Source organism: Mytilus edulis, chromosome 4, assembly GCF_963676685.1.
Source record: "Mytilus edulis chromosome 4, xbMytEdul2.2, whole genome shotgun sequence".
Lineage (NCBI taxonomy): Eukaryota > Metazoa > Mollusca > Bivalvia > Mytilida > Mytilidae > Mytilus > Mytilus edulis.
This window is the reverse complement of record NC_092347.1, coordinates 74374802-74399324: the sequence shown is the minus strand read 5'-3', so window position 1 is coordinate 74399324 and position 24523 is coordinate 74374802. Positions and strand designations below refer to the sequence as shown.

General features: G+C 31.1%; 1 protein-coding gene and 1 long non-coding RNA gene across 2 annotated transcripts in view; one reads left to right on the top strand and one right to left on the bottom strand.

Moving 5' to 3' along the window:
• LOC139520518 (cytosolic purine 5'-nucleotidase-like) overlaps nt 1-24523 on the bottom strand; it is a 94256-nt gene that overhangs the window by 41262 nt on the left and 28471 nt on the right. The window contains exon 5 of the mRNA XM_071313204.1: nt 17819-17914. Coding sequence (XP_071169305.1) covers nt 17819-17914 — 96 coding nt within the window. The remainder of the gene's footprint in view (nt 1-17818; nt 17915-24523) is intronic.
• LOC139520519 (uncharacterized) lies at nt 13201-15695 on the top strand. Its single transcript, XR_011663903.1, has 2 exons — nt 13201-13333; nt 15491-15695. It is a non-coding gene; the product is annotated as an uncharacterized lncRNA (long non-coding RNA).

Here is a 24523-nt window from a genome sequence, read left to right as displayed (position 1 = left end):
TATGAAACGATATGCTGTCTAAGAGTGCATTTTAAATTTTGCATATGCCATGATTAAATTATTTTCACTTGCATGACGCATGACCTAAACTGCTGTTTTCTATATTTCACGGAACATAGAGAAAAGGCTACTGGACTTTTCTTAGCACCTTCATAATTACCAGCGTGTGGGTTTGAGATGATTGTTAATTTCACTGATTAACGATGAAGTTGTGTATTGCATCTGTTAAAATTGAATCATTTTCACCACAACAAATCATGCCTTCGCTCATTAAAAAGCTTGAAGGATTGTCTGCTTCTATAATGTCTAAAAAATCTAAATTTATTTTAACTTTACATCTTTAATATACTAAATCCTAAGTGCAAAGAACTAACATTTGTTTAAACTGTTACAGACTTGTTGGAAGCATTTATTTTAACTACTTAGGAATATTCCACAATGCCTTATTAATTCTAAGTTCTTTTAAAGCATTTTCTTGCTACAGCTCTGTAACAACATTTTTAATCCTTTATTCACCCTTTTACACAAAAACTGATACAAAAAATTAAACCTTAGATGGTAGGAAAAATATAAAGTTGTGTTTCCAATCTCTGTATCTACTAACAATTGTTCATGCTTTCCCATACACATTTATGGACTTTTTTGTTAAAGCATTTTCAAAGTCCAGACACTTTCAGTTTAGCACCTTTGAAGTCCAGAACATTTCCATATAGAGTCTATGTATAATATTTTCATTTTACTCATGAACTTTCTCTATTTTTTTTCTGCGACGTAGGAAAAATACAAAAAAGTTCACAAATTTAAATGTTGTCAATGCATTGTATAAAATAGTTGTGTCATAACCAGAGGATCCGAACAAAATCTGAGGCAGCCCTAAATTTTTTTAAGTCTAATTTTTAATATCTTTAGACTTTGCAACTAAAGGCATTAAAGCCAATTAAGGTTTATGATACTTGAAGAATCAATGGCAAAAAAATGGGAACACAACACATGAAAATTGTTACTTCGTACTTTTTAATATAAACTCTTAACATCAAAACTTAAGTGATGTGTAAAGGTCAAACTACCAAAAATATTAACTTCTGAAGACGCAATTTTTGTAAAAAAATCAAGGTTAAAAACTTATTTTGGATCGAATTCATAAGTTAAGGTGAAGTCATTCATTAAATCATACAAATTTCTAAAAAGCTTTTTTATACCAGTTTTGACAATAATATCTTTAAATGATTAAAAGGTCAAATAACGTCTTCATCAATTCAAAAACTGACATCTTAATTCCCTATTATAAAATGGAGCCATAGTGCCCACATTATATATTTTAAAAATGATTTACTTTGAAATATCAGAAGAGGTTATGAAAATTAAGTTATTGTGTTAAGATTAATAGTGTGTGGATCCATTTTTATCCAATTTCATCACACAGAATAGGTCGGTAATGGACCTTAATGATACATGATTATTTTTCTTTTTTTGAAAGTTCCCATGCTGATCTCCCATTTATAATTTAAATGTATTCCACAATAATAAATATTTTTTAAAAGTTATGGTACATTGGATATAGTGGCCATTGTGATAAGAAGGGAAAGAAAAGGTAATAAAAAAAATTTCAATTACATGTCAACTTAGAGAAATGGACATGGTGTCTACATGGTCAAATAACCGAAACTCACAGCAAAGTGACATCTATTGTCATAGTACCACTAAAAGTGAAAATTGACGAACAACAAGGTCACCTTTGTGTTATTATCCGGAGATATCACCTTTTTGTTATGGTTGCCTAATTTGCTAATAATGAATTTCCTCTAACTAATAAGGTAGCTATGTTTAAATTAATTAAAGTTGTTTGATGTGGTAGACACTTGTAATTAAAAACATCCGGTTATCTTTTCATTTACAGGGTACAATTATCTTAAGACAATAAACACATTTTCTAAAACAAAAAAATTGTAGTTTTAATCATTGTGGAAAACCAGAGATGTCTTCAACAAATGTATTTATCTTAAAGGGGTATAGGGATAAGCCCCTGATATATAACATAACATTCTTTTTAAATTAAGAGATGTGTAACTTCTTATATTATTCTTATTTCTGATGCATGTGATATTTGTCACTGGTCAAATTTTAACAGCAATCCATCCTATAACTCCCTAAACTTTGGGCTGAAATGGTTCAATGGTCTAAGTATTTATACCATAGTAGATTACAAGCATGTCAACACTGAGGTAGTGAGTTTGAAAACAGCTTTGACAAGGGGGAAATGCATCAGGATTGCTAGTTGTACTAGCTTCTTTTGCCAACTTTTTTTCAACTGTGGCAGTTGTAGTAGAACAGACAATACCATAGCCAAAATAATTAAAGATGTCAGAACAGACTAAATATAACACTATACACTGAATAACTTAAATAGCAGACAAATCCTGGAAAGGACTCAGAAGAGAAAGGAATCATGCTCCACTAAAGAAACCTGTCATACTGTAAAAGTACTTCTGCTCGTGGGTTACCAATTTCTTAGTTTTTGTGGATGGCTTTATACTAAATATATTGTGAAAGAAAAGAAAATTTCACAAAGGAGTTGTACTGACGTACAATCTTTTGAAGTTTTGCCAGACGAGTGTGTTTGTAGTATCTGTTTTTTATATTAATTATTAAAACAGCATTTCAACATCATTCTCATTATATCATTTAATATTATACAACATAAATACTCAAAATCTATAACCTTTGTGCCTGAGTCAATCAAAAGTATTAAGTAGCTTTTCATCTGTAAATATCTAGAAAATAATAAATGAATTGGAAAAACTCTATATTCCTATTTCCTTACAACATCTACTGTTTGTAAGAAATTACAAAAATAACAAAATATAGACAACAGATATTAATAATCATCAAACAAATTTTTTAATTCATATACAATAAATAAATAGATGAATTTTGAGGATATTGACTGATATCTATAATGTCTATTTATGATTGGCTTTTAAAGATGATGATGATAAATGCATGGATGACTGTTACGTCTAGCGGCAAAATCCCATTCCAATTCAGGACAAGAATGAGTGATATGAATAAGAACTTTGCCTACCTGGACATATTATTCTAAATGAAAAGTGCTGAGAAAAGAAACCACACATTCTGATTTTCAAATTTTTGTTTTATTCAGCCTGAGAGTTCAACCTCAAACACTCAAGACACTCTCTATCATCATGAGCTTAGAAGACTTTTTTTTAGGTAATGATGTCTAAAACCTTAGAAAAAAATATTATCAACACTTTTGTTAAGGAATAGGTAACCTTAACTTATCAAAAGGATTCAATTTAGAGTTATCTCCCTTTACTTATTAAAAGGCTTTAATTTAAAATTATCTCCCTTAAATTACCAACAGGCTTCAATTTAGAGTTATGTCCCTTAACTTATCAAAAGGATTCAATTTAGAGTTATCTCCCTTAACTTATTAAAAGGCTTTAATTTAGAGTTATTACCCTTAACTTACCAACAGGCTTCAATTTAGAGTTATGTCCCCTAACTTATCAAAAGGATACAATTTAGAGTTATCTCCCTTAACTTATTAAAAGGCTTTAATTTAAAATTATCTCCCTTAAATTACCAACAGGCTTGAATTTAGAGTTATATCCCTTAACTTATTAAAAGGCTTTAATTTAAAATTATCTCCCTTAAATTACCAACAGGCTTCAATTTAGAGTTATGTCCCTTAACTTATTAAAAGGCTTTAATTTAAAATTATCTCCCTTAAATTACCAACAGGCTTCAATTTAGAGTTATGTCCCTTAACTTATCAAAAGGATTCAATTTAGAGTTATCTCCCTTAACTTATTAAAAGGCTTTAATTTAGAGTTATATCCCTTAACTTATCAACAGGCTTCAATTTAGAGTTATGTCCCTTAACTTATCAAAAGGATTCAATTTAAAGTTACCTCCCTTAACTTATTAAAAGGATTTAATTTAGAGTTATTACCCTTAACTTACCAACAGGCTTCAATTTAGAGTTATGTCCCCCAACTCAGTGGCGGATCCAGGGGGTGGTCCCACAGCGCACCGGACCACCCCCATGACGAACCTCATTTTTTTTTAAAGTGTCTATTTTTTCAATAACTAGCTAATTAATAAATTAACACTTAAGATTAATCCTTTCATCACACTAATTGGTTATGAATTACCTGGATACCTGGAGGTGTCACAATGATAGAATACGGATCAATGCGTTTCACCTGTATACATGTAATTAAATTGTCAAAACAGCTCGCCAATATGAAGATTAGTTGATTGTTGGTTGCTTAACGTCCAGTGGCAAATATTTCATGCATATTCAGGACGAGAACAAGTTCACAAAAAAATACAATAGGTAGGTGGATACGATAGAGGCCATCTGGGATGATGGTCGGGGGAATTTGGACTGCCACTGGAAAATGAGGGTATATTGGATAGGGACAGAAATTTTGCCTTGCAACAGGCCACCTACGGACCCCTCAAAGAGTTGTTGCAAGGGTTCTTAACGTGCAAAGAGCGTGGCACTCTCTTTACACGAGGCATCAGATTTAACGTCCCCCTTCTGACTGGACGTGACTGCGAACTTGATACATTCCGCACAGCCAAACGGACGCCCCACTTCGGCAAGCGTTTTACTGTCGGTCAGGAGAAGACCAAGTGACCATATTTTTATACCCCAGTCACCTTAGGGGTTTCAATATGAAGAAGTTGACTTTCCAAATATTTCTGTTATCTTAAAAATCATAGCTACCATGGGGGTGACGAGTTGCGAATGTAAGCGATCCAAGAGTGAGTTATCACTTTTAAAAACCTACCTGAGAACAACTGTGGGGCAATCGCGTTAAACGGACTTGCGTTGATGCATGTGCACTACAGTTTGGAACTTAACATAAAACAAATTATAGATAACTTTGCAAGGAAACACCCGTGATGCATGATGTTGAATGACCTGATAAACGACTCTTAGTTTAATTAGTAAATTTTGAACAATTTTACGTAGAACTATTTTTACCGATTCGGAACATTTTAGCTAAACTTTTTTTACAGCTTGCCTAATTCAGATGACAGTTGTATGTTGTGCTATTTTAGATTGCAAGATATTGTATAGAGTCTTAAATAAAAATCAGTTTTACATGTCTTTAAATTCCTTTACCTAGGAATATGTGCATTGCATGGTGTTGTCCAAATTCATGATCTTCCATAATGTCGAAGGTATTTTTTAACCTTTTTCATACCATTCAATATTCATTTGGGACCACCCCCAAATTTTTTTCTGGATCCGCCACTGCAACTTATCAAAAGGATACAATTTAGAGTTATCTCCCTTAACTTAATGAATGCCTTTAATTTAGTGCTATCTTCCCATACTCATTCCAATTCTAAATTCAGCTAATGGAAATTAAAACCATTTTCTTCATATTCAAGCCATTCAATGCCATTATTATTGTTTTAATGTTGAAGAAAGCAAAACTGACGCATCCACATAACTTCTTTTTAACTCCCAAACTTCACCTTGCCATTGGTTTAATTATATAGAAGTTTTTATACTCTGATCATTCTTCAGTCACTTAAGGAATGCAAGAAACAATATACAAAATCTTCAATCTATAAATTCTTCTTTTAAATTTTCCCATGGAGGAATGTACATCTGGAAAAAATATTTAAAAATCAATGTTTAAATGATAGTTTGTAGGTAATAGGGCTCTATGCTTTTGTAAACATATAAACAAACTATAGTATGCATGTGTTCATTAGTAGCAATAACACTGAAGCAAGATGTTTCCACCAGATGACTGGTATTACTTTCCTTTCAAATTATGTCATTTTTGGCCTGTTTAATAATATTTCAACATGAAAAATAATTATGATTTCAATTACTACATTCCAGAAAAAATTAAGACATCTAGACAGTGCATATATCTGCAATATACTTCCAGTAAACAGAGAACAAAGAGCTAGAATGTCAAACATCTTAACCCTTCACTTACTAATTGAACAAAAGTTATGACTTGAATTTTTTTTGTTTTAACTTTTTTTCTTTCTCATTTACTAAACAAAAACCTACTGTACTGTAATTAAAGAGTCACGAGATACAATGTTTTGACTACAATATTACTGCAAGTTAAATTGCAAATACTTCAGATATTGAAGAAAAACTGTAATACAGAACTTTCAGAACAGCTGTTGTCACAGAACACATGACTGTGGCAGTGTTCAAGACAAGATTTAGAGATAGAGGGGCACAGTTTACAGATGAGGGTCACATTAGCACCATTTCTTGTCTAAAAAAAGGATAACTTGACATAAGCAGTTTGTTTTACAATGAAACATACTCATTTTCCTTCAAAATAGAAAATTACATAATACAGGACTATAAGGTCAGAAAGGAGCCGTGTCCCTCTTTTGGTGCTTGCTAGGACATTCAGGACATGTCATTGTGTATATATCAAGTGTACAATATCAATCCCTATAAATAAATAGACCCACACATAATAAGCTTTCTAAAGTGTGTATAACTGTACTTTTTAAATTCTAAATAGGGACAATTAGGGTTATTAGCCTACTTCGTCCTATTTATAAATAAGACAAACACAGTAAAATAGAGTCATTACTGCTAAAGTAAACAGAACACTTCAATTGACAAATATTTAAATAGTAATCATAAGATGCAGAAGAAGAGTTAAAAGATAAAATCCGATTATATGGAGACCATTGGTCTGAGCTATGATATGACCTAAATTTCACATGGAGACCCATTGGTCTGCAATGAGCTATGATATGACCTAAATTTCACAAAGTACAGCGATTGCTACTTCAATGAAATATGAAGGAACTTTGATGTGACACTGTAGTAGCAAAATACCTGCCAACTTTAAAAAATCTCTAAGGAGTGATTTTAGTGCGATAGGACCTAAAACTCCTCTTATATACTATATTGTTTGAATGAGTATGTAGGTGCTAAAATACATGTTTAAATCATTTAAATGCCCTGTTTTGAGGTCTTCTGTTTTACCACTATAGCCTTCCTTTGCTGATTAGTATCAAATTGTCCTGTGATTTTAGAATACATTTTTCAGAAAGTACAGTTAGTTGTCATTTAACAGCCCATGATGAACTAAGTGTATCATGTGAAGCTTAAATCAGATGGGGTTTTGTATCATATTGAAAACTATCTAAAAAGCTATTTAACTCAAATCCCCTGGATATCATTCACATTTCTTACATTATAAAAAAGACACTTTTTTCTCATGCCATTTTCAAGTAAACTGTAATACAATATAACCAGCAATTACAATTTCTAATTTCAAAACCCCTTATGCAATTTCTAAAAAACCTCTTCAAACAATTTTCATTACAAATAACATTAGATTTTTATTAAAATCTCTGGGGGTAATACAATATTTTTTAAGCCATTAAGATTAGATCACCATCAGGATGTGAAATCTTAACATTTAAATTATGTTTACTTTCAAGGGTAATAGAATACATAATATTGTCACCAAAAAGTCTCTTGTACATGTCAAACTGTTTTCAAATAGTTTTACAAGGTAACTGTATCCGTTAAGTACAGTCCTGCACCTGTCAAGAAATCCGGGTATTTCAAGGTCACAGAGGTCATTCAATATGCAAATCTTATATAAACTTTAAATCTTTATTTCAGGTTTGTTACCTTGCGTTTTATCAGTAAGATACCGTTACACGTATTTAAATTTTGGCCTCCAAAGCATGCCAATGAATATGTTGATATTCAAATAAGGACACATAAATTCCCATTAAGAACATATGCTATCTGTAATTTCGTAAAGTGGGTGTTTTAGAATTTTATAGAATTTATAAATTCTTATAAAATTCCTTAATAGGTAAAGTATGCAGTGGTTAGATTTATTTACAATGATTTTGCAATCCTTAAAAGACAGTATGTGACTTTTTTTCAAATATGTGTGTTTTTTTTTTTATCATTTTATAATAATTCTTTAGATAAAAACAAATTAGATCAATGCCTTTAAAATGGCTATACTGAAAGAAAATGGATTTTTTTTTGTCTATTTCACAGTTTTAAAAGCAAGATTACATTACATTCACAAAAAATTATTTTGTTTTTTGGAACTTTTTTGTTCAGAATTTTTCTCTCAAAATAAATGGTACACATTAACCATTTAGTAAAGTGAAGAATTTTTATAAAAAAAAATCCAAGGCATCAATTTTTTCCAGTTAAAAGAATGCAGGCCCCTTCCTCTCTATAAAAGCTTATTATAATGATTTCTCCTGCCTCAATGTCTACAAGAACCACCTGAATTCACAGGTGTAACAAGTTTAAGCAAACAAAAACAAACAAAGTGATCTGATACAATATCAGACAATTTTCTCCCCCTCTTATCCAATAGTGATGAGTTATAATGAATAATGTCTGTAATATATGGTTTTCCAATCAAAGGCCTGTTACTTTCAATTTACTTCATTGAGCCATCATGGCAGAGTAAACATAAATGATGGAATGGAGATTTAATGATCCTCACTAACGAAAGTATTAACAAAAAGTAGTAATGTTTACGTCAATCTTTCCATTACTGATTCTTCCTTTTTTCCACAAAAAATACACAAAATGTCAGACTTTTTTTAAACTCATAAAGCCAAAAAAATATACACTTTTTACTGATAATTTCCGTTTTTTAATGAAAAGAAAACTATTTTTGTTATTCAATTTATAAACATTTCTTCATACATAAAGAAGAAATTGGTTAATTGACTTGTAGATTTCTTGGCATGTTTAAAAATTCATGAAAAAAAACAAGACAAAAATGTTGGTCATAGATTCCTAAATGCTGTTCAGAAGCATATGTGCAAAAGTGTTATGCAAGGGAAAAAAAAGCAGTGAAACCTCATTGGAAATTTAAAATAGAATTCAGTGCAAATTCTCACACATAGAATGAACCTTTTTTCTGAAATTATTGCATGCAATTATTTAAATGACTGCTAAACAATAGACAAAGTGGAAATAAATTTAAGCAATTTCAGGAATGGCTGCATCAAAATAGCTCTATCAGACTAAATTATTGTGTATTGTAATATCCCTTCATTATGTCATATTTGTTTGCAATAATAATAAACATCCTAAAATTTTCTCAATTTATGTTATGTAATAAAGAACCAAATGATATTAATCAACATTAATGAAACATAGGTGCGATATGGGCTTTGCTCATTGTTGAAGGCTGTGCAGTGACCTATTGCTATTGATTTCTGTCATTTGGTCTCTTGTTGAGATTTGTCTCATTGGCAATCATGACACGTCAGAATAATCGGACAGCATGCTCTGGTTTGATTTTTCATTAAAAGTTTTTTAGTTTATTTGCAAATAATGTAAATTTATAGAACACACTTTTCATTATGTAATAATTGTGCATGATATTTATTGAATTGAAGTAAAATTACCTAAATGTAAAAATGCATAAATGCAGAGGTAACTCTACAGAAAAATTGCATTTATATACAAAATTGATATTCAATGGTTAATTAAAAAACATAAATTACATATTTGTAATGATGTGTCAAAGGAATTTTCTTGAAAAAATATGCTTTTTATAAATATTTTTTTTAACTTTTTGTATATATATAATCGATTATTGAAAATTATAATCAAGTAATAAAATAATTTCAATAATCAATATATTTATATTTTTTATCATCATTGATAATTACATAATACAATTTAGTTAAATTGATCTCAATACAAAACTTAAAGGAATCATGACAACTATATGACCAGACTAGCCTTATAAATCTACCAGTTAATGCATGCTACCTATTGTTGAATGAACAGAACCAAGGTCAGAGACTCCAATAAGTTTGAACTAATTTTAATCCTTGACACTGAAGGAACTTTAACTTTCCATAAACTTTGAACTTGTAAAAGCCCACAATTAAAACAGGCTGTGGTTATATGCTCCTAATAACTTAAAAGATTAGTAAATGGATTATTTTCAGAGCCCATATATTTAAAAAAAATAATTTATTATTATAAGAAAGACACTACATTTCGTTAAATCATTTAATTTTAGACCACACAAAAAGCCTATTTCAAATATTTCTGTTTTTTCTATACCTTTTTCAGTTGTGGTTTTACATTGGATAAGCACTTAAACAAATTTAACAAGTTTATCATAACAATGTTATACTATACATGTTTTTTTCAGAAATAAATCTTTGTTGCTTTTCGACATTTTAATTTTAAATTTACTACAAAGTGAAACACCTGGACAGTCTTTAATTTCAAAATTAAAATATTTAAATTTAGTTTTCAAGCCACATGTTTACTATAAGAACATTTTAAAACTTTTTTAATTTCGAAAATATTTTTTCTAAGGATTATTGAAATGACAATTTCCTCTTTCTCTATAATTCCTACTAAACAAATGTAATTCTCATATGCCTGAAAGGTTCAAGAACTTTTCTTTTGATCCCTTATTAACCACAATTTCAAGAATTAACAATTTAAACTTTTAATAAAAACATTTAAAGTTTGCAAGTTCAACTTGGTTGAACAGTTCAGTCACCTGACATTAGTTATTATACCAGATTACAGCTAGAAGCAAAACTCATTTAAATTTTAGAAGTACTTTTTGTCATTTTTTTTTTTCTGTATAATTATTTCGGTTCAACCTTCAGTTATCAATACCCGTTTGAATAGCATCTCATATTTGTTAAGTGAGCCCTGATAAAATCTGTCATCACCCAAACCTACTTAATTTTCATCTATTTCTCCTGATCTTCTTTCTATTTTTTAAATGTCTCCATTGAACCATAGAGTATAGTTAGACAACATTGTGTTGTAAGGTCATAATGTCGAACAGCTCTCAGCGAAATCTCAAAAGATACGACACCCTACAATACAACCCCAACTGAGCGGTACAATATATTATATCAACAGAAAAAAAAGGAAAGAAAAACTTTAGAAAACCTGAATTTCTTCATGAAATATATAGCTAATCTATCTTTTAGATGAAAAATATAAAGATTTAATATGAATGAGTATTTGTTACAGAAAACCGCAAGTCAATCCCAGAGGTGACGACCTTCAGTTACTGTTACCTGCGTACCTGGTATATAGAGATTAGAGCCTAATTCTGGACCATATACAGGATACATAATATCCCTATCTTTTATTGCAATTATAGCAATGTTTTGGAGGTTTTTATTGACCACAATGCATGTGCACTCACTTCTAAAATAATCCAATATCAGAGAATAAATGTATTTACAAATCTTTATTTCAGTGTACAATTTGCTGTAATAAGAAATAATAAAGTGGGGCAAACCTAGAAATGACAGCACCTATTGACAAATACTATTCAGATAAAATATTTTGGATAGCAAGCAAATGGATATTAGACTAAAATTCCTGAGACATTTTGTTTTTTTAAAATGACTCCAGGTATATTTTGAATGTTAAATGAATTAAAATGAATAAAATAATAGAGCAAGAGAAAAGAGAAACTGATAAATCCTTTATAATTCTAATCAGAGAAACCTGTAGAATAAACACCAATTAAAGCTCCCTGATTAAAAGTCATCAGTAACAACACAGCCAAAAGTACAGTGAAATTACGAATTGTCTGGTTTTTGTGTTAATTCCTACAAGAACTGTTTGAAAGATACTAAAGTTTGTGATGCCCTATCCTTGAATTATTTCAATCTTGTACATGTATTTGATCTTTTGTAGTTTACTGCATGGTAGTTCATAGCAATTAAATTAATTTTTGGGGAGCTTTTTCATTGTTATAAATGATACTATTAATTGTATCATTACCCCTGGGTAGATTATAAACCTTTGTCTTCCAACAATGATTGTACCTTTATTCACCTACATTCATATAAATCCTGCACAATTACAAACAATAATATTTGTTTCTATAGACTATACAACCCTAAAATAAGAAAGTTCAAGCCTGGATTATCACTTCTTTAAGCTGGTCAACTACCTTTCATACAAAGAATTGTCAGGAACTGCACATACGACAAAGGTCAAAGGATTACTTGTATCTAAAGGTAGGTTAATGTGCTGTGAGACATTATCATGAATGGCCTCATTCAAAGATACAACAATGTCTGTATATACAAAATTCAAAATCACAAATTTAATATGAAAACTACAAACTGGAATCAGCAAATAATACTTTGGTTTTGGAAGGTACAATGTATTATAAATTTATACAAGCAGTTTAGAAAATGAAATAAAAACTGTATGATGGAGAGAATACAGTCAGTCCAAATCCAACAAAAAAACTGGGTTTGAAAATAAGATGTAGAAATTAACAAGCAGAAAGCAAAACACAAAGTGATCAGTTGACATATATATAATCACACTGATAGGCTGCTGTCTCTGACATTTGACCTTATGCTGTAAGGTCACAAGTCAGGAACCTTGGCAGTGGTTTTCTTTTGTTCTCTTAATAATAAAAATAGGGAGCAAGGTATAAATGATGGATCTTGTGTAGTCTCCAATTGATTGATTGATTGGTAGGTGCTTAAGGTTCAGTGGCAAATAGTCAGTCTAATTCATAACTATGCTATGATCAGGGTTTATTCATAACTTTGGTATGATCAGGGTGATTTTGTGCAAGAATACTATATAGACATCATTTGTATACCATTTAAGGCTGTATATTAACCTGAAAATGTCTTTGATTTTTCCATGTCATTGGGTTGATGTCTCCTGTACGTTAACCACATAATCTTTTATATCTTTTTGCTATTTCAATAATATATTAGAAATTCATATGGCCTTCTTAAAAATATATTATGTAATAGAGGAAAACTGTGTCAGTCGTACAATGATTACACTGATATATATCATGAAATTTTATTTAGGAGAATCTGATGTAAAGTTCAAGGGTACTCTTGATTGTCTTTGTATATTCAGATGGTGTATGTTGAATTTCAACAGTACTGTATTACAAAATACATGTACAAGGAGGGATTTGACTTGAGAAAAAAAGTTTAACCCAGCCACATGTTCATGTGCCTGTTGTTACCTTTTGATATTTTTTATTGTTTTAGGTATTTTAAAAAAAATGACTAGGTTGATCTTTGAATATCACTGCAAAATTTCTTCACATATTTTCTGGGCTTATTTTAGTCTTCCTGTACTCATTGTAAGACCTGTCTATTGTTAACATATAACCATTTTGTTTTGTTTTTTACCTTCAGTTGCTGTTCAATTTGACCTTCACTTGCAGTTCAATTTGACCTTCAGTTGCTGATAAACAGGAATACCCCACATCCTCTTTTATTAACAGTGGTATTATCGTCATTTACATTGCACTTTCTAGTAAGTATTCAACAACTTTTACTTACATAAAGCAAGATTTATCATATCTTTTATTTAAGCCATATTTCATTACATTAAAGATAGTACGCAGCATCCTAGCTATCATCACAACATATGAATACAATTTTTATCATGTTAAAGTGTTTATATTGATTAATAAACAACTCCCTGAAAATAATTTGCCAAAATTAATACTCAGCATACTGTGAAGTACTCCATAGAATCTGGCATTTATGATTGACAGCCTCCAATTTACTTTTTAAATTATATGGAATTAGGAGCATCCACCTTTAATCAAACAATAGATTATAAAGTAAAAACACATTTTGGAAAAAATGTACTGTTGTTAGTGACTTTCTCAAAAGTTCAAAAAGTTCGAACATTTTTTTTAATTCTTTTGTTTAGCTACCAATTAGTAGAGAGATGTATTAGTTTAACACATTTTTATTAAAACATACATTACAACAAATAATAAAAAACAATGAAAGATTCGCTCCTAAATTATAATTATTTTACGAAATTTTCCTTTGATTTTACTGACTGATAATTTCCTTTCTCAGCACAGTAGAGTGATAAGAACAATTATCACTAGAAACATGCCCATTGTCATAGAAATTAACAATATCATTTGTAAAATAGTGATAAAGAGATTATCATTGGTTATAGCATCTCAAGAAAATCCATGTTAACAGCATGGGTTCATCTTTAATCCCCAAATCATATTTATTGTGGATGGAACCAAAACTTCTGAGACAAACCCTCCCGGGAAAAATACTTAACTGCACACTTAGATTTAACAACAGAATAAGCCACAAGAAAAGAAGTGAATTAATTACAACAAAACAAAAAGATGGTTTCAGAAATGTATTAAAATATAGAAGCATGGCAAACTTTAGACTGATCTGAAGAAACCTTGGGAAGCAAAAGGCTTATTCAAGGTCATTGAATAACAAAATTTAACCTTGAAAAGTTGGATTTCATAGACACAATTCAAAACCATTTCACACCTGTCTCACATCCTGGTTGTGTATATAGATAGACACACCCTATTACCAGCAAGGGTGTAGTCAATGGAATTGGTATTACAGATTAAAATCTGCAGGACACCATTGCAAAATCCATTGTATTTCAATGACACCTAGAACCGCAGACAAAAATCTTCTCTATACAATAGCATAAACAATTGTTTTAAATGGCAATCTAAAACACAGATCCTAATTTATCTGTTTAAGTGATAGCCTGTAATAGGGTGTGATAGAGGGATGTTTAAATTGCTCTGGCCTTTGTTAGTCTTGTATTATTTTAATTTTAGTTTCTTGTGTACAATTTGGAAATTAGTATGGCGTTCATTATCACTGGACTAGTATATATTTGTTTAGGGGCCAGCTGAAGGACGCCTCCGGGTGCGGGAATTTCTCGCTACATTGAAGACCTGTTGGTGACCCTCTGCTGTTGTTTTTTATTTGGGCGGGTTGTTGTCTCTTTGACACATTCCCCATTTCCATTCTCAATTTTATTCCACTGTAAGTATTGGAGGGAAAAAGATTGTTTTTCAGAACTATCAATGCTTTTATATATAGATATGACCATTGTTTTTCCCGTTTGAATAGTTTTACACTAGTAAGTTTTGGGGCCCTTTATAGCTTGCTGTTCAGTGTGAGCCTAGGCTCTGTGTTGAAGACCGTACCTTGACCTATAATGGTTTACTTTTACAAATTGTGACTTGGATGGAAAGTTGTCTCATTGGCACTCATACCACATCTTCCTATATCTATTAACTAAGGTAATAAATAGATAAAGACTTCTTTCAAAAGGTGATTCAATAGTCAAAACTAGAACTTTTATATAGCTAACAGGAAGGACATTATTATCACCATCAATGGTATCTTACATTTAGTTCTACAATTATTTTGAAGTTTTTGCTAATTGAACAAAAGAAGCTTGTAGCACACCTTGATTTTGGATGGTCAAGGTTACAATGCATGGTCATTGGACACAGGTGTTAAGCTTTGACCATTTGTTTGATGTGAAATAAATGATAAATCCATCATTGAAAATACTTCAGTCTGTCACCATTATGCAAAGGATTAAAATTAAATATCTATAAAAATAACTTTCGACTAATTATCAATCATTAAAATAACATTTCTTTTTCAGGTATAATGACTGAGTACTTTAATAAGAAGGACTGTACCAAGCTAATTCGATGCAGGTGCTTGTAAAAGGAGAAAACATACAATGACAATACAAGCACATTATATAACTTAGAACATGTGACGCAATAATATGCAGCCATTAAAATTGTACAAATGTACTCCTCAGTGTCAAGGATTTGTGGCAAAATAAAATACAGAAAACATGGCCTTTAGATTTATTTTTTGTAGAAATCCACATTTTTATGGAGAGATTGAAGGCATATAAATTAGATCTTGACTAGGATTGCCTATCAATGGTCATGGTCCTTTCGAGGCGTTTCCTGGCCCTCCTACTCTCTCCACCAATAAAACTGTCCCCATGAAATAGAAATGAGTGCTGAAAGGGGCCTGTTTGAATGGCTTTACACTAGTCAATTTTGGGGCCCTTTATAGTTTGTTGGTCAGTATTGCAGGCCCTACTTTGACCTATAATGGTTTACTTTTACAAATTTGAACTTGGATGGAGAGTTTTCTCATTGGCACTCATACCACATCTTATTATTTCTATTAATCTCCATGGTTATTAAAACTGTAACATCAGTTGTATTTTGAAGATAGCAATAGATTAAAATGGACATTCTTGTTGAGTTTGCTCACTGCAAAATTATGTAAAATCTTTCCAAAGTAACTTTACATATATATATCTATTTTTTTTTTATTGCTGTCTCATATAGACTCATACCAAAAGTCCTTTGTTAATCATAGCAATAATATTAGTTATTTTTTTACAGAAGTACTCATGAATTTACAAAAAAAATGGAATTTTAAGCAAAATAATATCCTTTTTCTATTTCCGCAACACATTGTGTAAATTTTTTTGTGAAATATATAAATGGTCTACAGTTAACATGTTGAAAAAAACTAGGGAAAAAGTGACTGATTTGACATATATTTGCATATCATAAAACATTAACAGAAGAACATTACAATGAATTTAATAAACTAGGAATCATTTCAACTAATTGAGAAAAAAAAAATCAAAAGAAAAATGTAAAACTCTGCAAACATTGACAGAGAGTTATGAGACATTTTTAATTTATTTCAGCTTTATTTCTATGACCCAAGTGCTGTTCTTAAATAAACAAATGGCTTTTCATGAAATATGTAATTTCTAAACAAAACAAACTGAAGTTTTCAGAGTTTATAATGAATTCCATATGACTGACAGGTGCTAAACACTAAAATAGATATATCAAGTAGCTCTTTCTATGAATTTTGTGATCTTCTATAGTACATAGCCATATTGCTTCTTTCTGCTTCATCGTAACAAACGTTTGTTAAACTCATTTAATGAACAATTATTCGCACCTTCTACTCTTGAAATTGTGTAAGATAAGTTATGACTTCCTCCAAAACAAAGCACACCAATCATAATTTTATGAAAAAGTGTCTTTATGAGAAATTTTCTCATCATAATTTTCAACAGCAGCTTCAGTTTATGTTTCATACCACATATATCTGTATAGAACTCCTACAGCTTTATGATAGAACATGTCATATCAAACGCTTTATGAATTTATGAATAGAGAAGAAAAGCTTTTGTTTGTAACTCTTTTTCATCAAAATACTACTTGTTGTTTATATAAAATTCAGGTCATGGGTGATCATATTATATTTTAATAATACTATGGCTATTTCCTAGATTTTCAAAACCAGATTGCCTAACCTGTGTCAGTATCAAAGTTCATCAAAGTCTTAATCTTAAATTTGTATGATTGATTGATTGATGGTTGATTAACAAATTTGTATACTTTCCATGAAAAAAGTAAAGGATTTCACATGAACATAAACACCAGAGATCACCCCTCGTTTTTCATCGGGACTGAGTTGCTCAGTTTTTTACTTTTTAAGCAGTGTTTTGAGGACTGTTATCTTTTTGTTTTGTATTCTTTTGCAATGGTACTCATTGGCGGATCCAGGGGGGGGGGGGGGGGGGGGGGGTTCCAGGGGTTGGAATCCCCCCTTTTTTTGGCCGATCAATGCATTTGAATGGGAGCATATAGTTGGAACCCCCCTTTACTCTGGGTTGAGAACCCCCCTTTATAAAATTGCTGGATCCGCCCCTGGTACTGTCAGTTTTTCTTTTTCTTAAGATACTTGATTGTGTTTTACCTTATTATTATAAGCAAAGTTCTGAGAGTTGACAAGAATGTGATGAAAATATTTTTTAAACTTACATAAATTATATTGAACATGTAAATACATACCTTTTGTTTTCTGAAATAGTGTCGTCTGCTTGAATCTTCTTGTCGTATCAATTATCAATTGGAAAATAAAATAAATCACTTACCTATTCATAAACTTGAAACCATGAACACAAACCATGATGTTTCCAAATGGATCACATTTCAGTAGATTACCATACGTGGAATCAAACCACAGGCCTCTGAAACAAAACTAAAATGTATCAGCAAGAGTTAATAGACATGCTTTTTATAAGAGGAGATGAAATAAAGCTACAAAAACCATGGTGAGTCCAGAGGATATTGATGTCTGCATCCTGAACAAAAATCTGAGAAAAAGCTACAACTTTGGTCAACATGCAAAGGTCAACTAGACCATCCCATACAATAAATGCATGTCATTATGCAGAAAATTGATCAAAAGATTCTGGAACAAAAAAAAGGGGGGGGGGGCAAAAAAGTCCATACAAGCAAGTGCACAATTACATGTAAGTGTGTAATATTTCCATGGTTTCAAGGATCTGGGTGGTAAAATGTAGACACAAATAATCTCCAATGTGTTGAGCAGTTTCATAAGACTGAATGGTGATATTATCTTTTGTTTATGAGAAACAGATTAACAGAATCTATTCAATATCAGATCATTTGATTGCCAGAATACAAGTATTAATTCAAAGCAAATCAAATATTTTATTATAGCAATCATATGGACCCCCTGGGGGCAATAACAAATTAAACCATCATTATTAATATAAACAATCTGGTACATACAACACCAATATAGAATGCAAATGATCATTTGTTTGGCAAAATTGACACTTATAGAGCCTGCTTATATGAGCCAGCAATACAACTAAGGGTACATGAAAAACTGAAAATTCCAAAATTGTTGTGACTTTTTCATTATAACAACAAGAGAGCACAGGCTGAAATGTCTCGCCTTCTTTACTTATCATTGATATTATGTTGATAGTCCTAAATATAAAGCTTTATTACAACTGTCACATACAAATAACATTAACCAAGAAAACTAAACATTGACCAATGAACCATGAGGTCGTGGTCAGATGAACCATGCCAGGCATGTTCAGCATGTACAGCTAACAATTCTTCCATACAACAAATATAGATGACCTATTGCTAAAAGTTTAAGAAAAACAGACTGAAACACAAAAACTCAACACTGAGCAATGAACCGTGAAAATGAGGTCAAGGTCAAATAAAACCTGCACGACTAACATATAGTTCATAAAACATTTCCATACACCCAATATAGTTGACCTATTGCATATAGTATTAGAAAAAAACACCAAACTCAAAAACTTAAATTTGACCACTGAACCATGAAAATGAGGTCAAGGTCAGATGACACCTGCCAGTTGGACATGTACACCTTACAGTCCTTCAATACACAGAATAATTACTATACCAATTGCTTATAGTATCTGAGATATGGACTTGACCACCAAAACTTAACCTTGTTCACTGATCCATGAAATGAGGTCAAGGTCAAGTGAATACTGTCTGATGGGCATGAAGACCTTACAAGGTACGCACATACCAAATATAGTTATCCTATTACTTATAATCAGAGAGATTTTAACATTACAAAAAATCTGAACTTTTTTTTTAAGTACCGGTAGTCCCTGAACCATGAAAATGAGGTCAAGGACATTGGACATGTGACTGACGGAAACTTTGTAATATGAGGCATCCATATACAAAGTATGAAGCATCCAGGTCTTCAACCTTCTAAAATATATAGCTTTTAAGAAGTTAGCTAATGCCGCACCTGATCACTATCCCTATGTCAAGCTTTCTGCCACAAAAGTCGCAGGCTCGACAAAAAATCAGATGGGATATATTTTTTTCAGAGAAAAAATTGTATTGTTGGCATTTCCTCTTTTTTATCCTTTATTTGACATACTAGAAAGTAGTATGTTTATGTTTAAAAATCTTACATCAAGGTCATACTGAAATAATATGTATCATAACTCGAACAATTTCTTCCGGAAATCTTCATACTTCAACTGCAGGGGTGATATGAAAACCCAAGTATTTTATTTTCTGCTTCCAATTATCACATATGAAATTTCCATTAAATTTTCTTTACAGTGTCAAGATTTCAAGCATGCTTATCTTTAAAATTACAGCATAAACTGGCAGGAAGTTATTCACAAATGATGACAGTTTCAGATTCCAACAAATGTCACAAATTTTCTTATCGGCAAAATCAAATTTTGACTGAAAATTACAAAACAGTAAAAAGCTCTCTAAACAGGAAACGCTATAAAAACTTCTTCACTTTTTGAGAGTAAAAGTTAAAGACTATTAGCATTTCTTGTAATTAATAAGAACAGCTGACTTTTAAAATGATTCTAGTGTAAACACTTAAAAAAACATGAATAGCATCCTTTCTACTTAGACATTAGGTCGCAGAGAAACAATCTTAAAAATGGCCAAATCTAGAAAATTTGATCATGATGTTTACAGTTTGGCCATTTCCTGTCATCTAAGTTAATGTCAATTCAACTAGAATGATATTCAAATGAAAAAAATATTAAATTTGTGTTAATTAGTTTATCTCTATTTTATAAAGTTAAAATGTTCCCTGTTCTTGAAGATGTTTCAAAACTATTGGCTATATATCCTAGGTCAGGTTTTATTGGCCCAGAAAAAAAACGTAGTGTACAGAGATAGCCTCTGGAGGAATGTTGACAAAGGAAGTTGGCAAATTGAATCTAAAAGTCTGACCCCTTGATGCCACTAAATAATGACCATGGGTACAGTTTCAGGTTGACTTCATCTTCATGGTAAATGTTACCTTCAACAAAAAATTAAATGTCAGTTAAACAAATCTTTAACTTAGGGAAGGACAGAAGTACTACCATAGGCAGGGCAAAAAGAATTCTGAATATAAAAGGTGCAAAAATGAATGTTAAATGTAAAACTTATAGTTTATAATTTAAATGTCTCTGTTATCATCGTTCTAACTCCAAGATAAGTAACACCCCCCACCATGCTCATAATATGTAACTGCAAAATCTCTCAATGTATAATACTTCTAAAAATTATCTTTAATAGAAAGACACAATACTGCAGAGTTTGTCAAATTTTTAATCAGTTTTATTTAAAAAAAAAAAGGTTTTAAGATTTGGTTTAGTTAAAGATACAAAAATAGCTCTTTTGAAAGCCTTTCAAACTCCTTAATCCTTAGAAATCTATTGCATTACTTTTGTTATGCAAGAAGATCAACAGTTTTATCATTTACAATAAAAGAGAGGCAAAAGATATTGAAGGACATTCAAAAATATACTGACAATTTCATGGCTAGAAAAGTACACAATACAAAACAACTTGAAAACTAAAGACTGTCTTAGTAACACAAACCCCACCAAAAACTTGGGGTGATCTTGGAAGCATAGGAAAGGTAAGCAGATCCTGCTCTACATGTGGCACCATCTCTTTAGTTGAAAAGAGTATGTTGATATGTCCAATTGTTTGTCACAAATCGTCCTAAACCAGTCATTGAATTTCAATACATTTCAATAAATCTTCAGAACGAAACTGCAATGAATCTCTCACTTTTCACGTTAATCAAAATGATTTTCAGGTTTCCAACAGCAAAATTATGCACTTGGCCATCTTTTTGTTTAAAAGATATATCTGCTTACATTTTTCTTATTTTCCTCAATCTCAATAAAAGTAAAATGCCTTTTGACAAAAGAAGGATATATCTTACATAATAATTCTTACTACAGAATGGTTTTTAAATGCTAATAATATATTTCATTTCAATTCCATTTTTTTATTTAAAAGACTTATTTTGATATGTTTTTTAACTGATATTTTGAAAACTTGTTCTCTCAACAATTTAGCCTACCGGGTATATGTTACACTTCCATCAATCAATAACTCATTTTCACAAAATTGCTTGACAAAATCATTGATACCATCAGTATTCTATTCTAATTCATTGAGATCAAGGTAAACTATTTCAAGAAATTAAAGAAAACTAAATTGTCCATTAATAAGGTATTCAAAAACCTAAAGCATTCTTCAGAATTCACTACTGGCCAATTAAAAACAACCATATCATTGAATCAGAAACTCTAGCTATCAAAACTAACAAACAGTATTGTGTAATAATAGAACAGTATTGTGTAATAATAGATCTCTCATCTATTATCTAATGTCATATCTTAATTTCCTGCAAATTGAAACATGTAAAGACTGCTAGCTCTAATGATCACAAAAATCTTAATACACATAATTACCAAAGATAAAAAAAACACCCGCCAAATGCTGCACAAATTGTTTGCATAATTCTATCAATGTAGCATGAAAGTGAGAAAAAGATGAAAAGTCAATAATTGCCAGCTCTTCAACTGTGATTTTTTTTGCCGATGAGTAAATGTATGAAATTGCACCGTGCATACCATTCCTCAATATCACTCTATCTTCCATTTGGCAACTTTCACAACATGTGTAATATATTGTTACTGTTTTAAAAAGATTTATGGGGACATCAGAACCATTAAGTTTTGGCATGGCTGGTAGACACCTACTATACTCAGTAGTAATACAACAGTATGCTTTTAACATCATTTGATACTAAGCTGTGAGCCTTTCACCAGGCTTCTTCAATTATAATGTCACAATGATACAGCAATAAAAAAGAAAAACATACAGTACTAACTGAAATCATACATGCCTTAACAAATTTATCCTTTTACTCATCTTCTGACTAGAATTTTATCTACATCTCTATAATCCATTTTTTTGTAATGTTTCCTGTTGCTGAGAATCTTTAGTTTTCAATGTTGTGTTTTGTGTACTATTGTTTGTCTGTTGGTCTTTCTTCTTTTCAGCCATGGCATTGTAACTTTATTATTGAATTATGATTTCCAATGTCCCTTTGGCATCATTCACCTTTCTTGCAAAGTGTTGAATTTGTTATAGGTGTCATGAGAACCAGCTTGCTATCAATGATTCTTATTCATATTTCGCCTTCGGTCTCAAGTAATGAATTAGCTTAACTTCTCTATGAGGGGTGAAGCTTACATATAATATCTCTGTTTAAAGAAACAAACTATACCCATAGCTGGCCAGTGACCTTGACCCTAGTATATAAGCACCTGTTCCATAATAACTTGTCATTATTTTTCTAGAGGGGTGAAGTGAACACTTCACTTGAATTCTTTTTAGTTATTTTATTTTTATCTTAAATTTGGGAGAGAGTTACTAAAGTTACATTAACTTGTCTACGATGTACGACAAGTTCTAATGTTATTTTGTTATTTAGAAATAATACTTCCTCAATTGTCTACGATGTATGACAAGTGTTGATGGAAATGAATTTAAAAATTTCTTGTCTACGATGTATGACAAGTGTTCATGGAAATTAATTAAATATTTTATTGTCTACGATGTATGACAATTTTATATATTCATTAAGTTTTTGCCTTAGTACACTACGATGTACGGCACATTTGTTACTTAATTCATACTCCTGTTTGTTAAACAGGTAGATATTTAAAAGTATTTCTATTCACCTGAAGGTCGTGAGTACTCTTCACAATTTACACGTGTTTTACCTGCACAGGTACACATTTTTGTATTACAATGGCTGAATTTGTTTATGCAAATGTATTGTTTTTGCAAGATGTTTAGAATGATGTTTTAGAAATTAAAGATGATAAATTTAATAGGAAAACAAGAGGTATTTTGAATAAATCCTCTTCTTAAACAGTTATAAAACCTAGTAGTTTTATAAAAGATCATAATGGCATGGCAATTGGAAATAATTGACAAAGCAACAGAACCTGTAAAAAGTAAGTTTTTAAATCTAGTGCTACTTGTATAGCTTCAAAATCTACTTGATTTGTGAATGTTTCTTACGAAAGTGCTGTTGAGTTTTAAGATAGGCATGTATATTGATACATTGACTCATTATTATTAATGTAGTAAAGAACCTGTATGAATCATGAGGTTTGAGACAGTTTTACTGCCTTTAACTCAAGCAGAGTTTGTAGAGAAACCTGCTGCTATATTTGATTTTTGCCATTAGAGGCTTACTTTAATGAAGATTTAGTTCTATATTTTGATCTGAACTACTGAAATGATACTGTGTATGTACCTCCTTTTGGAGTTTGTGCCATGGCTGATGATAGTCCAGTCGGAGTTGAATTTGATTCATCTTTTGATCCTGCATTAAGGTTTTCAGAAGCCTTTAAGGCTTCTATTAGTGAGATTAATGGTCCATTATCTCATCCTGTTTGTTGAACAGTTTAATCATGATTTTGCTTTGAAAATCCCAAAATTGTAAATATTACTACCATGTCAGCAAATATAAAATCAGGAAAATATAAAGTTCATAGAGGTAATACTATCACACTGAGAACTGTGACAATCCTAGTGTGTCGAGGATAAATAAAAAATCGAAATGGCACTGCCTAGACAGGCCCACTCTGTGGTTTCAAAGATGCAGGAAACCCAGAGATACTTTATTAAGGGGTTGATCATCACCCCTATTGTTGAGTTGGCTATTTCTTGTTGTAAGAATGGGCCATTGGATCTTGATAGTACAAGGATTTTATTGTAAAATTCTATTTGTTTGTTTGACCATGGGTTTCTGGTTAGACCCATAGGAGATGCTCAGAAATATTTAGATGATAAAACTTTTTGTAATTCTGTTGTGATAGTTGCTTTATCACGTTTCTAGTTATGATTGCATGAAGCAAACTTAGTGTTTATACAAAGGTTCTGAAGCAAATTCTAGATTCCTTGGAAGAGGTTCCAGGTCTAGCAAT